This window comes from Petaurus breviceps, unplaced genomic scaffold, assembly GCF_028583685.1.
Source record: "Petaurus breviceps papuanus isolate PSGF00001 unplaced genomic scaffold, PetGlider_PUasm1.0 91041, whole genome shotgun sequence".
Classification (NCBI taxonomy): Eukaryota; Metazoa; Chordata; class Mammalia; order Diprotodontia; family Petauridae; genus Petaurus; species Petaurus breviceps.
The window spans coordinates 40,362,783-40,378,778 of record NW_027187400.1 but is presented as its reverse complement, the minus strand read 5'-3'; the positions used below and the strand labels follow the sequence as shown (position 1 = coordinate 40,378,778).

The 15,996-nt window shown below is 53.9% G+C and overlaps 2 protein-coding genes across 4 annotated transcripts in view; one reads left to right on the top strand and one right to left on the bottom strand.

Moving 5' to 3' along the window:
• Window positions 1–2,137: 2,137 nt before the first annotated feature.
• CAPNS1 (calpain small subunit 1) lies at window positions 2,138–12,692 on the top strand. 2 transcript variants are annotated; one of them, XM_069078971.1, is made up of 11 exons: window positions 2,139–2,308; window positions 2,625–2,850; window positions 9,024–9,057; window positions 9,273–9,362; window positions 9,594–9,651; window positions 9,747–9,811; window positions 9,927–9,995; window positions 10,150–10,228; window positions 11,662–11,778; window positions 11,927–11,985; window positions 12,139–12,692. In XM_069078971.1, the coding sequence occupies exons 2-11, from the start codon at window positions 2,636–2,638 to the stop codon at window positions 12,163–12,165; spliced, it is 813 nt and encodes a 270-aa protein (XP_068935072.1). In that variant the 5' UTR covers window positions 2,139–2,308; window positions 2,625–2,635; the 3' UTR covers window positions 12,166–12,692. The 2 variants fall into 2 exon arrangements, with proteins under 2 accessions (XP_068935073.1, XP_068935072.1); XM_069078972.1 differs by lacking the exon at window positions 9,024–9,057 and having other exon boundaries at window positions 2,138–2,308; window positions 9,239–9,362.
• Window positions 12,693–13,995: 1,303 nt separating this feature from the next.
• LOC138154540 (cytochrome c oxidase subunit 7A1, mitochondrial-like) overlaps window positions 13,996–15,996 on the bottom strand; it is a 259,360-nt gene continuing 257,359 nt past the window's right edge. For both annotated transcript variants that reach the window (XM_069079457.1, XM_069079458.1), the window contains exons 3-5: window positions 14,660–14,752; window positions 14,330–14,414; window positions 13,996–14,162 (exon numbers count right to left, since the gene is read on the bottom strand). In XM_069079457.1, the coding sequence (XP_068935558.1) occupies window positions 14,107–14,162; window positions 14,330–14,414; window positions 14,660–14,752 (234 nt within the window). In that variant the 3' untranslated portion in view covers window positions 13,996–14,106. The remainder of the gene's footprint in view (window positions 14,163–14,329; window positions 14,415–14,659; window positions 14,753–15,996) is intronic.

Below are 15,996 nucleotides of genomic sequence, written 5' to 3'. Positions count from 1 at the left end.
CTTACCCCCACAAGTTAAAATAAAAAATTCAAAATAGCCAAAGTGAACCCATCCCTTCCTTTTGTCATTCTTGCCAGTTTACTGAGTTTAAAGTGAAGCCTCAACATTATTTTGATTGGCATTTTTCTAATTCTTAGTAATTTGGAGTATTCTTTCATATGGCTTGTAATTTACAAGTTTTTTGAGAACTGTCCAAATCCCTTGCCCACATCTCTGTTGGAATGGCTCTTGGTCTTTGATGTTTCTGTTAGGTTTCTGTATAGCTTGGATAGGTAACTTGTATCAGAGAAATCAGATACAATGAGACTTTTTCTCCCCATAGTTGACCACTTCTTACTCTCTTTGCATTACTTTCGTTCATGCAAAACTTTAATTTCAGGTAAGCAAAATGATCTATTTTTTGTAATTTCCCCTACCCCTTGTTTAGTAAAGACGTTACCTCCTCAAATTATAATGATCAAACGTGGTTCCAAAAAAATATGGTCACTCCCAACCCATCTGCCCCTCCCCCTCTTTCTGGATCTGGGAGGGCCACAGTGGCATGTCTTAGGAAATTTTTTTATATATTCAGTGATTGTGTTGAATTTTTTCTTTTTCTCTTTAAAAATAGTTTTGTTATATGAGATGGCTGTCAGGGAGGGGGAGGAATACTAAAAAATAATTTTAGAAAATTCACCCTTTACCCCATTTGTGAAAGGGATGTGATAAGCTTCTAATTTTTAAAATAATTCATTTAACCAGTCTCTAAAATCGGGCATCTGTGATATGGTGGAGAATGAGATGTTCAAAAACTCTCTGGAATGTGACCTTAAGCAAATACCAGCCTCTCGGTGTCTCTAGGCACTAAATTGCAAAGGGGGCAAACAAGAATTAGTGGAGGGAATGTATTCATCCAGGAGTTCCGCACTTCGGTGAAATCGCAGGTTTGGCCCTTGGCTCCTAGGGGCTTTAACATCCACGTCCATTTTGAATCTGTTGTGGAGCATGGTCTGTCATGTTGGTCTAAACAGCGTTTCCGTCAGACTTTACATATTTCCCAGTAGTTCTTACCGAAAAGTGATCTTTTTCCTGAGGTTTTTTTTTCAGACTTACGTGGGCTTTAGGGTAGTTGTAGATGACTCGGTATTTATCGGTCCCTACTGTGTGCTCGGCATTGTTCTGGGACGTTCCTGGGGTAACAAGTACCAAGGACAGACGGTCACATCAGTGCTTGGAATGGGGCGGGCACTGGATCCATGCATTCCATTCCGAACAAACGATCCCTCCTCTAGAGTCTAGATTCTAATGGGGACACAGGCATAGAGGGGCAAGAGTGAGGAACGGGATGTGGCTGGAGCGCAGGGGGCAGGAGTGGCCGGGGAGGCTGGACACGTAGGCTGGGGCCTGCTATTTAGGGCTGCAGACGTGAAACGACAGCTGTATATGATCCCAGAAGAAACAGGGAGCCACGGCGTGTAGAGGAGGGAGCTGTGGCTCCGTGCGGGCGGATCGGCACTGCAGGATTCCTTTGGTAGAAGAGTGGGCCGTCACTGCACTGGGGGAGTCGTGAGAAGGCGCGTGGGGCTGCGATGATGGGGAGACCCGGAGGAAGAGCTCACCCACGCGGGGAGGCGCTGGAGAGGGCCCCAAGTAGGGAGGGGCGCAGGCTGCCCTCTGCCCCAGCCGCTTCCGCATCTCGAAAGGGCCCCAGGGACTAAGGAATGAAACCGGGCCCCAGCTTCCGGGGGCGGGGACGGGGACCGAAGAGTCACCCTAGCTCGGGAATGGGGCCGTTTCCACTGCCCTCCTCCCCCAGCTAGGCTGGGCCGGTCCAGGAGCAGCGACCCTCCTCCCTCCCCCCAGCTCCGGGACCCTGGAGGCCCACCACACCCCCTCGAGTGTCCGCGACATGTAACTCGTAGCCCCGCGTGGGGCCCGAGAGCGCGGGGATGTGTCTGCCCTGAGTCACTGGCTGTGGGGGGAGACTGGGATGGGGCTCTTAAAGGCACAGACGCGCCCTCCCCCCAGTGTCTCCCCGGGACCCCGCCGGGCGGGAGAGCTGGGCTCTGGCTCCGGGGAGCAGCAGGGGGGCGGGGACGCACGGGTCCCGTTATGCAGCCGGAAGGGGGGGGCGAGACCGGACGGTGTGCGGGGGCGCTCTCTAGGGCCGCGCGGACGCCCGGGGAAGGAACATGGCCTCGGGCGGGGCCGCCCCTGAGTCACCCCGGCCCCGCCCGACCCTCCTGCAGCCGGACCCGAGCTAAGCAGAGCAAGCAGGGCAGGAGGCCAGGCCGGAGCTGGGGAAACTGAGGCCAAGGCCAAGACCAGGGTGAGAGCTCCTCCATCCCCAGACCCCGAGCCCGGGACCCCCAGCCCCGCTCAAATCTCCCCCGCCTGGCCTTGAACCCCCCTAAACCCGGGACCCCGAACCCCGGCTTCAGTGCCCCCGTGCTCCCTGATACCCCGTACTCGGACACGAGCGAGAGCCCCCCAAACCCGTCCGAGCCCCCCAACCTTGAATCCCCAAAGCCGGCCCAAGGATCCCCTGAATCCCAGCCCCGTACCCCTGAGCCCTGCCTCGGCCTCTCGGGGCGGGACCCTGAGCTGACCGCGGCGGGGTCTGGGTCCCGCTTTCTGTCCCCCAGGTCCCAGAGACATGTTCCTGGTTAATTCATTCCTGGGCGGTAAGGGCGGAGGCGGCGGGGGCGCAGGCAGAGCTCTTGAGGGGCTGCTCAGCGGCGGTGGCGGCGGCGGCGGCGGGGGTGGCATCGGCAATGTCATCGGGGGGCTGCTCAGCGGAGGCGGCGGCGGGGGCGGTGGAGGCGCGGGGGGCGCCATGGGCTTCCTAGGCGGCGTCATCAGCGCCATCAGGTGAGCCGGGGCTAGGGGGCTCGGCAGGTGGGGGCCTGTCTGCGGCTGGGGGGTCCCGGTACGTAGGGGGGTCCTGGGATACGGGGAGCCCCGGGGCATGGGGAGATTCTGGGATATGGGGAGCCCTGGAACATGAGGAGGTCCTGGGACTTGAGGAATCCCGGGACATGAGAGGATCCTGGGATATGGGGAGTCTTGCGATATGAAGAACGCCGGACTTGGGGAACCCTTGGACATATGGAATGGTCCTGGGACGTGGGGAGCCCTGGGACTTGTGTTGGGGTCCTCAGTTCAGTGGGAGGTCTGGAAAAGGAAGCTGGAAAGGGGAGTGGGCTTGAGCCTCGTAGTGAGTAAGCATGAGCAATCTTAGCCAGTGGCAATAGGGAGTCATGGCAGGTATGTGGCAGAGGAGGGATTGTCAGATCTGGTTCTGTATACCTTTCAAGGATCCCCGGTTTCGTGGCTTCCCAGCTCAGTAGAGCCCCAAACCTCCTCTGGGAACTTGGGCCTCCCCATTAATGATGGATGTGGGACCATGGTCTTTTTAGCATTGAAAAGGCGTGAAGTTTATCGGGTGCAAGTTCCCTGGGTACGAACGCCCGGAAGGGGCCTCACTGACCCACGTCCGTCACCCCTCATTCTACATTTGAGATAACTGAGGGCCCACGGAGTCACGCAGCTTCAGAGGGAACCCAGGACCGAACTGTGTATCGGGAGGTGGGGGAGCGGCATAGACCAGGGGCAGTCTACTAATCCACCCCTCCTTCGGGGGCCTAGAAAGATACAAAGTTTCGATAATGAAAACTCAGTTGGAGTCCGGTAGGGGCCTGAGCCACCGAGGGCCAGCCCGACACATTTGGGGGAGTCCTGTGGGGAAAGAGCATTCTCTCTTTGGGAAGCAGCTTGGTGCAGATAATCTGGGTTCAAGCCCTGCCTCGGAAATTTCCCATTTGTGTGACTTAGGGCAAGTCCTGTCTCCTCCGCAGGCCTCAGTTTCCTTTTCTGTAAAAGGGAGCTGGACTAGGTGACCTCCTAGGCCCATTCCAGATCCAAATCTATGGTTCTGTAATTGGAGACCCAGAACTTGAATAGTGGCTGATGGGTCAGGCGAGCAGCTGGGGATGGGGGTGGTCATCAGATAGGGTCTGAGTTAAGGGCTGTAGGAGGGGGAGGGGGCTGGAGTATAGAGTTGGTGGAAGGGAGTCCGGGGGCAGGTATGGGAAGGTGGGTGGTTAACACCAGGTTAGGGAGGGCCTCACCAGGCGGAAGAGTTTGGAGGTAGTGGGAACCCACTGATGGTTTTTGAGCCGAGGGAGTAAGTCGGGAAGCATCGTGCCCCGCCCCCATTCCTTTTTTATCCGTTTCCTATTGGGCAGACCCTACTGAACCCTGTCCCCTCCTCAGGAGGTCTGCTTAGGACTGAGGACACCAGGCCACCATCTTGGTTCCTGGACTCTTTTCAGGGCGGTAGCCCCCAAAGCAGAGCAAGTGGGATTGGTCACTTAGGGAGGAAAGGCGGATCCTTGGTGGGCAGTGGGGATGGAGAACGAAGAAGCAGCCCGAAGAGACACCGAGTCAAAGGGCAGAAGGTGCCGGCTTTCCCTATCTGGGTGGACACTAGTTCGAGGGAAGGGCTTTCCAAGACTGGGAAGACAGGATATTGGTGATGGAGCAGGCTCTTCCCCCTTGGTTTCTGAGAAGCCTTGCCCTCCTCTTGGATCTGCCCAGATATCTCTTCCCTGACTTTGGTCGGTGTTGGGTTTTTGGATGAGGGCAGGCTTTATCTCAATCGGCAGGAGAATGTAAGCATCTTGGGGGTGGGGAGTCTTTCTATCCCTGTTGGTGTTTTTTTTGCACAGAATAGATGTTTTAATTGATCGACCAGCTAATATGGGTAAGAAAGACAGTTCTGCCCACAGTGGAAGGGGGTGGAGAAAGAGGAGAGATACCTGTCTGAAGACAATTTTAAGCTTTCAGCTGTAGATTGAGAGGGATGATAGGTAGCCCCGGCTCTAGGAGGGGCTTCAGAATGGGGAGCCATTAAAGGAGGAGCTCGGTTTGGGATATATTGAGATCGAATGAAGAAATAAAAGAAAAAGTGCTGTCTGTCTGTCAAACATTGTGCTAAGGGGGGCGGCCAGGTAGCACAGCGAGTAAGAGCACCGGCTCCAGTACTGAGAAGACCTGGAGATCGAATCCCGGGCTCAGACACTCAGCACCCACCTAGAAACACCTGGCCGTGTAACCTTGAGCAAGTTACTTAACCCCAATTGCTTAGGGGACCAGGTGGCCAGCGAGTAGGAGCACTGGCTCCAGTGTCGGGATGACCTGGATCAGGTCCGGGCTCAGATGCTCAGGCACCACACCCAGAAATAACTGGCCGTGTAACCTTGAGCAAGTTACTTAACCCCTATTGCTTTAAAAAAAAAAAAAAAAAACATTGTGCTAAGGGCTAAAGATCCCAGTAAAAGAGGGAGCCGGGTGGTGCGCCCTTCGGAGAGCAGGCTCAGCTAAGTCCCAGGGGGGATGGGCGGGCCTTAGGTGTAACTGTAAGTCAGATGTTGGAGATGGATCTGGATGTGACCGAGGAAGCCTTGGTAACTGGGCAGTAAGGGAGAAGGAATAAGCATGTTATTGAAACAACTCTCTATAGGCATCGTGACCAGGAGGCCACATTGGGTGATGCTTAGAGAACCCACATTCAAATCCTGCCTCTCATCCTTGGTCACCAAGCTTGCCCAAGGCAAGCCATGGGGACCTCATGAGACGGTTGTTTATATTGGCAGAAGAGCTTTTCCAGTCAATGAGAGAGTTCCCTGTAGTTGAAATCATGGGCCTAGACCAAGATAATATATAGGTTGTTTTCAGGGCCTTTTTTTTTTTTTTGGTCTGTTTGATTTTGGGAACTTCCAGTAAGGAAGGCCCCTTTCCCAATGCTTAATATAAGTGGTTTCAGAGTTGTTGGGGCCACCGAGACTGTCACAGGGTCACACAGCCAGGTGGCCCCTTAAGGCATTGGGGAAACTGAGGCAAACAGGGTTAAGTGACTTGCCCAGGGTTGCACAGTGAGTGTCTGAGGCTAGATTTGAATTCAGGTCTTCCTGACTCCAGGCTCAGTACTCTATCTACTGGGCCACCTAGCTCCCCCTTGTTTTACATATATATAAAAAATTATAGATGATCACTCCTGTCCACCAACCCCAAATCTCCCTCTGTGGCAGTATGAGGTCTCTCTGTTTGTTGATACAGAGATTAGCTATGTTTTGCTTTGAGGTTTGAAAAGTTCTCGGTTTCCATTATCTCATTGGAACCTCTCCACCATTCTGTCAGGTAGATACTTACAGGTTTTTATCATCATTTGAGGCAGGAGGCCCTGAAGAGGTCCTATAGCTTGGCCATGATCACCCAGTGAGAAAGGATCAGAATTTATATGTAGTGGCTACTGTATTTTTGCCTTCTCAGTGTGGGGAGAGTGGTGGAGTTTGGGAGAAAATTTGAAACTGAAAACAAAAATTTTAAATTTAAAAGGAGGGTGAGGCAGAGGTGGGATTTAAACTCAGGTCTTCCTGCCTCTTGAGTCTTCAGGAATCCAAGGCTGGCTGAGAGACTCTTGAGGTCTATGGGGGCCAAGGTTGTGTTGGCTCTGACCCTCCTGGGGGCCCAGCACAGTGCTTAGGGAATGTTTGGTCAGAAGTAGTGAAATCCCAAGAAGGAATGGGCTGAGTGAGTGGTGAGTTCAGTTTTGAGTGTGTGTCTGAAGCATCATGGGACTGAATGTCAGGTGGAAACAGTCTCTTGGTTGTGGGAGATAGAGGACTGTAGCCAAGAGGAGACAGACACAGAGACAGAGAGAGAGACCCTGAAGAGTGAGCTGAGAGAAATGGAAAGGACAGAACCTGGGGGTTGGGGGCTGGGAGGCACTCGTTTTTCTGGGTATGAGAGATGGTGAAGGATCTGTTAGGGATGTAGGGAGAGTGGCTTCTCTGAAGGAGACAGGAGGCAATGGTTTTAAGAACAGACAGGGCACACAACATAATAGATTGACAGTTGGAAGGAACCTCAGAGTCCAATTCCCTCATTTTACAGACGGGGCAACTGAGGTCCAAATTGACTAAGAAACCTGCCCAAGCTTGTGAGGTAGTATAGACCCAATGCATTTTTTTTCTGTCTATTTAGATCTTAACAAACACCAAAATAACTCAACATCTCTTGATACTCAAAAAAAAAATTTGCATGAAACAATAGATGTATGATTTTCTTTCTCAGCAAAAGTGGCTTTCAAAACTGTCCTATATTTCTGTACTTCTTCCTGACCTTCCTGTTCTCTTATCTGTAATTTTTTAAACTGTGCCTCAGTGGTCCTCTTTAATTTTGTTATCCTCTCCTCTCCCCCCTGCCACCCACTCTCATTGGGAAAGAAAGGAAAAAGAAAAATTGAGCCCTTAGCACTCATATGTAAAGCAAACTCTTACATTGCCTGTAACTGAAAATGTGTCTCATTCTGCATCCCAAGGCCAACCCCGGCCCTCTGGTCCTGTGGAATCCTGGCTGGTTGTTGTGTGGAACAGAGTTCTCAAGTCTTTCAGAGTTGTTGGCCTTCACAATGTTGTCCACTCTGTAAATTATTCTGGGTCAGCTCACTTCCTCTGTGTCTGTTCATGCAGGTCTTCCAAGGTTTCTCTGAAACCACCCCCTCATCATTTCTTACAGCACAATGGTATCACATTTGTGGATCACAGCTTGTTCAGACATTCCCCAATTAATGGGCATTCCCTCAGTTTCCAATTCTTCGCCACCACAAAAAGAGTTGCTGGAAATATTCTTGTACCTGTGGGTCTTTTTGCTCTTTCTTTGGGGGTAACCCATGTACCATACTGCCTGCTAGGAGAGACTTTTGTAGGTAAGATAGTGGCATGTGGCTGAGATTGGGAGCCAGGACCTAAGGTGATGGAGGAATGACTCACACCGACCGGAAATTACTAGATGAGCCTTACGGTTATGCAGGATAGCTGGGGTTATTGGAAGGATACCTGGGTGTTGTCTCTTGGGGAGCAGTCAGTAATCGCCCAAGGGATGGGACCAGGGCCCAGCCTGCCACCCATGAGGCTGCAGCTCAGGACCTCCAGGATAGGGAGAGGCTTTGATACCTGGAAGGCTGGGAAGGAAAGATACTGGCAGAACAGTCTTGCTTGAGGTATCTTGAGGGGAGCCGGAGACATCAGGGCTCCTCCCATCTAGACAGGCCTTTTTTTTTAATAATTGTATAATTGTATTTAAATGAGTTGGTTTCCTTTGTAATCTTGCATATTTATTGGAAGGGGGGCAGAGAGTTCACCAGATGGGCCCCCTGAGGCCGCCCCTCATTTTACAAATGTGGAGACTGAGGCCTAGGGAGATAGTGACTTGCTGAAGGTTGCCCAGGTATTTAGTGGCAGAGGTGAGTGTAGCAGGGGCAGCCACTGGAGACAATTCTGTGAACTTTAGCTGAAAAGCAAAACTCAGGACAGTCACAGAGTTAGCTCAGGAATGATGCTGTTGTTGGGAGAGGCTCAGACCACAGGGATGGAGGAAGAAGGCTGCCCCCTCTTCCCGACCCTTCCCCCTCCTAGGGCCTGGGAGATGAGCATGTGAGGGGTGATTAGGGCCAGCTTCCAGCAGCGGGTGTCTGCCCTCTAAAAGAGATGACCAAGTAACCTGCTAAAAGGTGGGGAAAGGGCTTGCCCAAAGGAGGCCCAGACAGCTCCTGTGGAATGCTGCCTGTGCCCTCCCAGAGAGGCTTGTTAGGTCTGTTTTCCTTAGCTTTCTTTGTTACCTGGGAGGGTTCCGTGGGGGCTGGGCAGTTTATCAGGAAGTGATTGTGATTTTTGAATGAAACAAAGGAGCATCAATAAAACTGGTAGGTTGGAGTTGGGGGGACCCAAGCATGTGTGTGTGAGACCAATGCTGGGAGGTAGTGGAGAATTGGGGGGGAGGGCAGCTGGGAGGGTCATCTGGGCGGGGGGGAGGGGGATTCCTGGGTTCTTGGCAGGAATCTGACCCTGGTTCTGAGTGTGGGGAGTCACTCAGGCCTGGGCAGAGAGGCCCTTCTGTAGGTGGCCAGACCGGTTTTATGGAGGGGGTAGGGCTAGTCTCTGCCCCTTCCATGACACCCCCTCCCCCATTCTTCTCTGTAGTGAAGCTGCAGCCAATTATAACCCAGAGCCCCCGGTAAGTGAATCCCCCCAACCCATGAAGACTCTTCCTTTTCATACCTGCCTCCTCTGCCTGGGGTGAAGGGTTACAGCCTGGGGCGGGGGGGGGGGGAGGGGGGAGGTTGCCTGGGTTCTTGGGTTGGTTGGGGCGATGGAGAAGGGGATTTCCCTGGACCTTGGACAGTGGGAAGAGAAAGTGTTTTCTCTGAGCCTGCTCCTCTTTTCCCCCAGCCCCCTCGATCCCACTTCTCCAACATCGAGGCCAATGAGAGTGAGGAGGTCCGGCAGTTCAGGAGGCTGTTTTCCCAGCTGGCAGGAGATGTGAGTGTCCAGCTCCCTTCCCACACTCGTCCCTTCAGGCCCCCAGTGAGCATCCCCAGGGATAAATGGGCACCTAGACACGGGGTCCAGTCCTCACCCCTGTCCACCCCGGGAGGCCTCCTAGGAGTGGGCTTTTGGCCAGAAGAAGCAGCAGGGTAAGGGAAGCCCTCGCTGTCTCCTGCCCCAGTCTCTCCTCCCACCCTAATCTCTCCTCCCGCCCTCTCCTGGCAGGACATGGAAGTCAGTGCCTCTGAACTCATGAATATCTTGAACAAGGTGGTGACTCGACGTGAGTGCCTGGTGCCCCTGGGGGAGGGAGGGCTGGCCTAGGACCAGGGATGGTGGAAATGGATGAACTCTGACCTCAGACCTTGGCATCTCCAGACCCTGACCTGAAGACTGATGGTTTTGGTATCGACACCTGTCGGAGCATGGTGGCAGTCATGGATGTATCCTTGGGGCTTTGGGGGGTGTGCCCTTGGGGGAGGGTCCAGTATGGGCTCCCTCTTCACATAATGGCCTCCTTTTCTCCCATTTTGAGCCTTAACTTCCTGCCCCCACCAGAGTGACACCACTGGAAAACTTGGCTTTGAGGAATTCAAATACCTTTGGAACAACATAAAGAAATGGCAGGTGGGCTGGCACCCGGCAGCAGCCTGATCCTAGCTCAGGCCCTTTCTGATAAGCTGGCTTCCTGAGATCCTGCCCCTCTCACCCCCACTGCCTCCCCTCCCAACCAAGGACCTTTCCCTGTGTTCCTCTGACCTCTCCCCCGTCCCCCCTCCAGGCCGTCTACAAACAGTACGACCTAGACCGCTCAGGGACCATTGGCAGCAGCGAGCTTCCAGGAGCCTTTTCGGCTGCAGGTTTGGGGGCCCCTGGGCTTAGAGGGGAGGTGGGGAAGGGGCCCCAGCCCTCCTGGAGTCTGACCATTTGGGAAGGAGTAGACTTGTGATCTGATCAGCACAGGAAACCAGGCCCTATAGGATGGGGCCCATGGATGTGGCCCAGAGGGTCCATGACCTTGGATGGAAAAAAAATTCCATCTTTATTTTTAGAAACCTCTAATTGGAAATTTCATCATGATTGCAGGCCACGTAAGTGATTCTGAGTAGGGATCCATAGCTTCCTGCACTACCCAGGGGGCTCAGGACACAAAAATGGTGGGACCTAAACCCAAGGCCACACACTGTAGAAGGGCCATAAGGCTCACATCTAGGCTATAACGGACCCAATTAGAATCTAGTTACAAATTGGTAGCTAATCAATTACTTTACAATATTTGATCAATAAAGGCTCATCAACTGATCAATGACTCATCAGTCCTCAGCCAGATCTCCTCAGTGGAGGTACCCCCTTCATCAGTACAGATTGCAGCCCCCACCACACCTCCTCATGCTGTGATTCTCCTCCCTCACCCTTCTAGAAGTCCTGGGTTCAGAGCTGGACCTCAGGGCATGCCCACTCCAATCCCCTTATTCTATATAAGGGGAAACTGAGGCCTAGAGAAGATTCCTTGGAGTCAGGAGAGACCTGGCATCAAATCCTGCCTCAGACATTAACTGGCCATGACACTCCTATCCCCCACCTTGTGAGATTGTTGTAGGGAACTTGCTTGTAAACTGAGCTATTAAAAACCAGTCAGTAATTCATTGAAATCTAATCAGTTGCTCTATAACAACCAATATTCATTTGGTGACCACACAGCAGAGGCCATAAGTCTACAGCCTCAGACACTTAGTAGTGCTTTAGGGTTCAGTATTTATGATGTGCTAATAAGCACAGGACTGCAAATCCTAAGAAGAAAGCCTGCATCCTCAAGGAGTTTGCAGTCTAAAGGACTGAGGATATCCAGCCTTGGTCAACAAGCATTTATTAAAGTGCTTACTGTGCTGTGCATGGCTGCTGAATGCTTCAGACGCTAGCTGTGTGACCCTGGGCAAGTCAGCAGTCTGAGGCCATAATCCCTGCTACCTCCCAGAGGTGCTGAAAGGATCCAAAGAGATAATGCCATGCCGGGAGGACCTTAGAAGGGCTATGGCAATGTTTAGGGGGTTCCTGTGGGAATTTACGGCCAGAGGATCTGGGTTCTAATTTTACCGTGGTATTTATTTACTACCTACATGACCCTGGGCAAATCAGCCCCCTCCTTTTACAGCAGGGAAGTGAGGAGGCTGGAGCTCTCCCTGTCTGTCTGGGCTCCCCCTTCAGGTCCTTGGGTATGTGGGGAAGAGGGGAGGATGGCAGCTGGGGGGCCTGGACCCCAGAGCTGGCCACTGACCCTTGCTGGGCCCCCCAGGCTTCCAGCTCAGCCCCGAACTCTACCAGATGATCATTCGGAGATACTCAGATGAGGACGGACATATGGATTTTGACAACTTCATCAGCTGTCTCGTTCGTCTGGATGCCATGTTCCGTGAGTGAGCTGGGCAGGCTGGATGCTGATCCCTTGAACCCTGCCCTGGGATAGGACTGAGGCTGGGGATGGGGCATTCATTCCCAGGCTTTCCACGACTACGTTGAGAACCTTTCCTGCTAACTGTTCTCTCCCACCCCCAACCCAGGTGCCTTCAAGTCTCTGGACAAGGATGGCAGTGGTCAGATCCGGGTGAACATCCAAGAGGTGAGGGCCACCCCCCGCCCCGTATCTGTGGGGGTCTGGTTGGGGTGCTGCTCACCCTCCCTTGGGGAGGGGTGGCCTCTGGGCAGCACTGGCAGATTCCTGGGGGGCCCCACCCCCAATTCACTCCTCCCCCATCTTCCCCTCTTCTCCCAGTGGCTGCAGCTGACCATGTACTCCTGAGGACCATGCATCTATCCACCTGACTGGTCATCAGTCCCCCCCACCACCACCACCTAGGACAGAGATTGCCAGGAAGCTGCCCCCCACCTCCCTGCATTTCTGTCGTTCTCAGCCCGACATGGGAACCCTCGGGTGAAGGCACCACCAGACACTGAGGCCATGTTGTCCCTGGGGTGCCCCTTCTACCCCTGACTGTACAAATATGACCACCACCCAGAAGCCCCTGCTCCCCACTGGTCCCCAACTCCACCTCCCAAATGTGCCCCCCAGCCTCCTTAGAAATACTTACGCTGCAATGTGCTGCCCCTTAACTCCACCCAGCACCACATGCTGTAACATGCCGCCCAAGCCCCTACAAATACACGTTACATGCTTTAACATGTCTGCAGGTGCCATTACACACATGCTGTGCCCCCACGAGACTCTTCTGGTAGTGTGCCTTCTCCCCTCCTCTCTTGGGTGGGCCTGGGAGCAAGGGCAGGGCTTCTGGGCTGCCCCAAAGCCCAAAATAAACAGTGGTCACAAGACTGATGGCCTCCTACCATCATCGTGGAGTGGGTTGGGCCAAGGTATCTTTATTCAGGAGGTTGGGAGGTAGGGACCTTGGGTTCTTAGCCTTGCTGGGGGTCAGAGCTCCCCTCAACTCATCTGGGGATCCCAGCCTCTGCTAATGGGGGGAGGGGAGGCAGGGCAAGCGGCCAGAGCTGTAGTGGGAAGGTTGTGGGGGGATGGTGGGAAGGTGTTTCTCTCTCAGTTCACCTGCCCCAGGGGAGACCTGGAGACCTGTCTCTGAAGGTCAAGAGTGTTGGGGTCACCATGAGTACTTAACATTCACACGACTCTAATTGCCTTGGGGAGGGAGGGTCTTTTCCCTGCCTCCCTCCTTTTACTGAAGTGGACTTGGTAGGCAGGGCTAGCTTTAGACTGAATGTCCTGGGGGTGTCTGAGTAGGTATGGGGCCACACCCTGGGAACTTTGGCTGAAGGACTGTCTATGGGGGACAATTTCTAAGCCTGTTCCCTTCCCCTTCATTTGCTGAGCCATGAGGGTCCCCCTGGACTCAGTGGCCCAGAGATCGAACGTTCCAGCAGCTGAGATGGTGCTTGGTCCAGGAGCACCAGGCCCTGCTATCAGCCTGGGCCTTGAGCCATCCCTACCACGCTTGACTTTAGCCCCCATTGGTCAGCAGGCCCCCATTTGGTGTGGGTGTAGACTCCTGGGATCCTGGCTTTTACACCTGTTGGAATTCTCCCATCTGCCTCCCTGACTGAGGAATAAACCTAAAGGTCCAGAAATCCAGACCCAAGCAAGGACTCCTCCCAGGTCAATGCAGTCACTTCACACACAGACCTGGACCAGACTGCCCTCCACATCTACCCCTAGATCTGATTTCCTGTGACCTTGAACCCTCCCATGTAACCCAGGCCATCCAGGATGATGAATGCCATCAGCTGGGGGCAGGGGGACAGGGCAGCATTCTAGAGAGCCCTTGGGGGCATGACCCTCAACAAGCCCAAGATAGAGAGAAGGGTTGGGGGAGTCCTTGGTGGGGGCAGGGGGCACCAGCCAGTTATGGGGGTAACACAAAGGGTCATGTCAGAGGCAGCCCCCTTCTCTAGGAAGGATCCCCTTTTCTGACGACCCTGCCCAGTTCCCCAATCTTTCTCCCAGGATTCCCAGTCTCCCTAGAACCTAGACTTCTACTGCAGTAGGGGTATTTGGGGTCCAGGGTCCTTGGCTCCCTGAGGGAGAGGGAGAGGGAGGGAGGCAGGTAGATACATCCTGGTCAGGGGCCTAGGTCTCAGATCACCACCACCAACACAGACTATCTGGATTAGCTTTCTTCAGCTAGGGAATTTATTTCTGATGAGCCCTAACCCGAGCCCCAGGCCCAGGCTCTGCCAAGCCTTTCCTTTTCTGTCCAGTGCCTGGTACCCAGTCTCACTTCTTGTGGGGGAAGGAGGCCCAGCCAAGGCAGAAGAGGCTGTAAGTAGTGCCTAGGGATGGAGGATAGAGGGAAAAAAAAGCAGAAAGTGAGGGGTGCCCCACCCTGATCTCCCTCCCCTCAGAGATCCAGAGCCCAAAAGAAAGCACCCCCTCCCCTTCCCCCCATCCCCCCAGCCTGGGTCCCAGCTTTACTGGCCCTGCCCCTCCCCCCACTCACCTCCCAAGCAGATGGCCATCGTTAATTTGTACAGGAGATTGTCTTTGCCTCCGCCCTTTAGGTGCACCGGGAGGTCGTTGTTTTCCTAGGATTCAGAGCAAGCCATGAGGCATTACCCGCAAAGAGTCAGAGGAAGCCCTCCCGCCCCCCCCCCCAGCTGGGACTCCTGGGACCACAAGGCAGGATTCTCAGGTTCCAGAAACTGGTGTCTTGGGAAATGGGAGCTTTCTGCCGGAGACCCTGAAGCAAGGGGCCACTTTGGGCAAGGCAAAGGGCCATGGGCATGGTTGGCAGATACGGGGTGCTTAGGGGGTCCTGGGCTCCCCTCACCTGGAAGAGTTTTTGTTTTTCAGCTACTTTATTCACAAAGTGGTTTCTGGTGCTGGAGGTGAAGGGTCGGATCAGGGTCCTGGAGTGGGATACCTGGAGGGGACAGATCCCAGGGAAGTAAAATGAGAGGAGGAGGGTCCTGGGACAGGGCTGTCAAGGGCAAAGGTCAGAGGGCAGTGAGCAGCTGGATCAGAACCTGGAAGGAACCTCAGAGATCACCTGACCAAGAATTCCCCCCAAATAGCTCCAGATTGGGGGGAGAGGGATGGCATCCCACCTGAGGGCTCACTGGGGACTACATACAGGCTTACAGGGAAGGGAGTCCCAGGCTGAACGACAGAAGGAGCTTCCTGGGAAAGATATACCCCTTGGGGGAGGATTCCAGTCCCAGAGGTCAGAGAGGATTTCAGGGAGCCCAGCTCCATAAGGAAGGACACAAGTGGGGCCTGGTTCAGGAGGTCAGAGGAGACTCCTAGAACTAGAATTGGGGCCTAGAACTCCCAATGGGACCTGACTCCGATGGTCGGAGAGCTCCTGGGGTTGGGGTTCCCTAGAGAGGAGTGCTGGGCTTAATGTTCCCAACGGGTAAAAAGTCCCAACCCCAGAGGTCAGGTTGTCCCAGGGGAGTCAGGCTTGGAAGTCAGATTATGCTCCTCTGTGGTTAATAAGGGTTCCAGCCCTGAGGGTTGGGAAGGCCCCAGTGTGTCCTAGCCCAGGATGATGAGGAGGAGGATAATGATAGCATTATTTAGCTCCTACCCCATGCCAGGCAGAGAGGAAGTTGGTCAGCTCAGAAGATAGGACACTGTGTGCATTTAGGGTGGGAGAGTAGTTCAAAATCGGCCTCAGACACTTCCTAGCTGTGTGACCCTGGCCAAGTCACTTAACCTCTGTTTGCCTTAATCCACTGGAGAAGGAAATGGCAAACCATTCTGGTATCTTTGTTAAGAAAACCCCACAGACAATATTGGTGTGATGAGGTCCACGGGGTCACAGAGTCAGACGAGACTGAACGTGTCAGGCTCTGTGCTAAGCACTTTACAAATACATCAGAGGGGGCTCCTTCCTGAGCTGGGGGTCTGAGTAGATCCCATCTCAGGAGGTCAGAGGGAGCTCCCTCCTAGGGTTGGGGGTCCTGGTGGGTCCCATCTCAGGAGGTCAGAGGGGGCTCCCTCCCAGGGCTGGGGGTCTGAGTGGATCCCATCTCAGGAGGTCAGAGGGAGCTCCCTCCTAGGGCTGGGGGTCTGAGTGTATCCCATTTCAGGAGGTCAGAGGGGGCTCCCTCCTGGATCTGGGGGTCCTGGTGGGTCCCATGTCAGGAGGTCAGGGGGGGCTCC